The 333-nt window shown below is 34.2% G+C and overlaps 1 protein-coding gene across 2 annotated transcripts in view; it reads left to right on the top strand.

Moving 5' to 3' along the window:
* Positions 1 to 98, top strand: part of Grm8 (glutamate metabotropic receptor 8) — a 771171-nt gene extending 771073 nt beyond the window's left edge. Inside the window, exon 10 of one of the 2 annotated variants that reach the window (XM_059257445.1) lies at positions 49 to 98. In XM_059257445.1, coding sequence (XP_059113428.1) covers positions 49 to 98 — 50 coding nt within the window. The remainder of the gene's footprint in view (positions 1 to 48) is intronic. The other variant, XM_059257446.1, reaches the window with a different exon arrangement.
* The last annotated feature ends 235 nt before the right edge of the window (positions 99 to 333 follow it).

Below are 333 nucleotides of genomic sequence, written 5' to 3'. Positions count from 1 at the left end.
GCAAAGTGGTTATTATGCACTATTAACTTCGCCTATTTTTTTTAACAGCTTCCTCTACTAAGACAACCTATATCAGCTACAGCAATCATTCAATCTGAACAGGAAGATGACACTATCTGAAGAAAGGTGTTGTATGTTCTTAAATATTGAACATGAGACTGCAAAAAAAAAAATCGCTCCTGGAGATCTCCATAGACTACAATCAATCAGATCAATAGTCTTGTAAGGAACAAAATTAGCCATGAGCCAAAAGTATCAATATTGAGGAGCAAAGAAACCAATTTTATACAATACAACCATTGAGTGTCAAGCTAAAGTATTGCTTACTTGTGA

Source organism: Peromyscus eremicus, chromosome 3 (genome assembly GCF_949786415.1).
Source record: "Peromyscus eremicus chromosome 3, PerEre_H2_v1, whole genome shotgun sequence".
NCBI lineage: Eukaryota > Metazoa > Chordata > Mammalia > Rodentia > Cricetidae > Peromyscus > Peromyscus eremicus.
The sequence above is the reverse complement of the archived record's forward strand: the minus strand, read 5'-3'. Positions and strand labels throughout refer to the sequence as shown.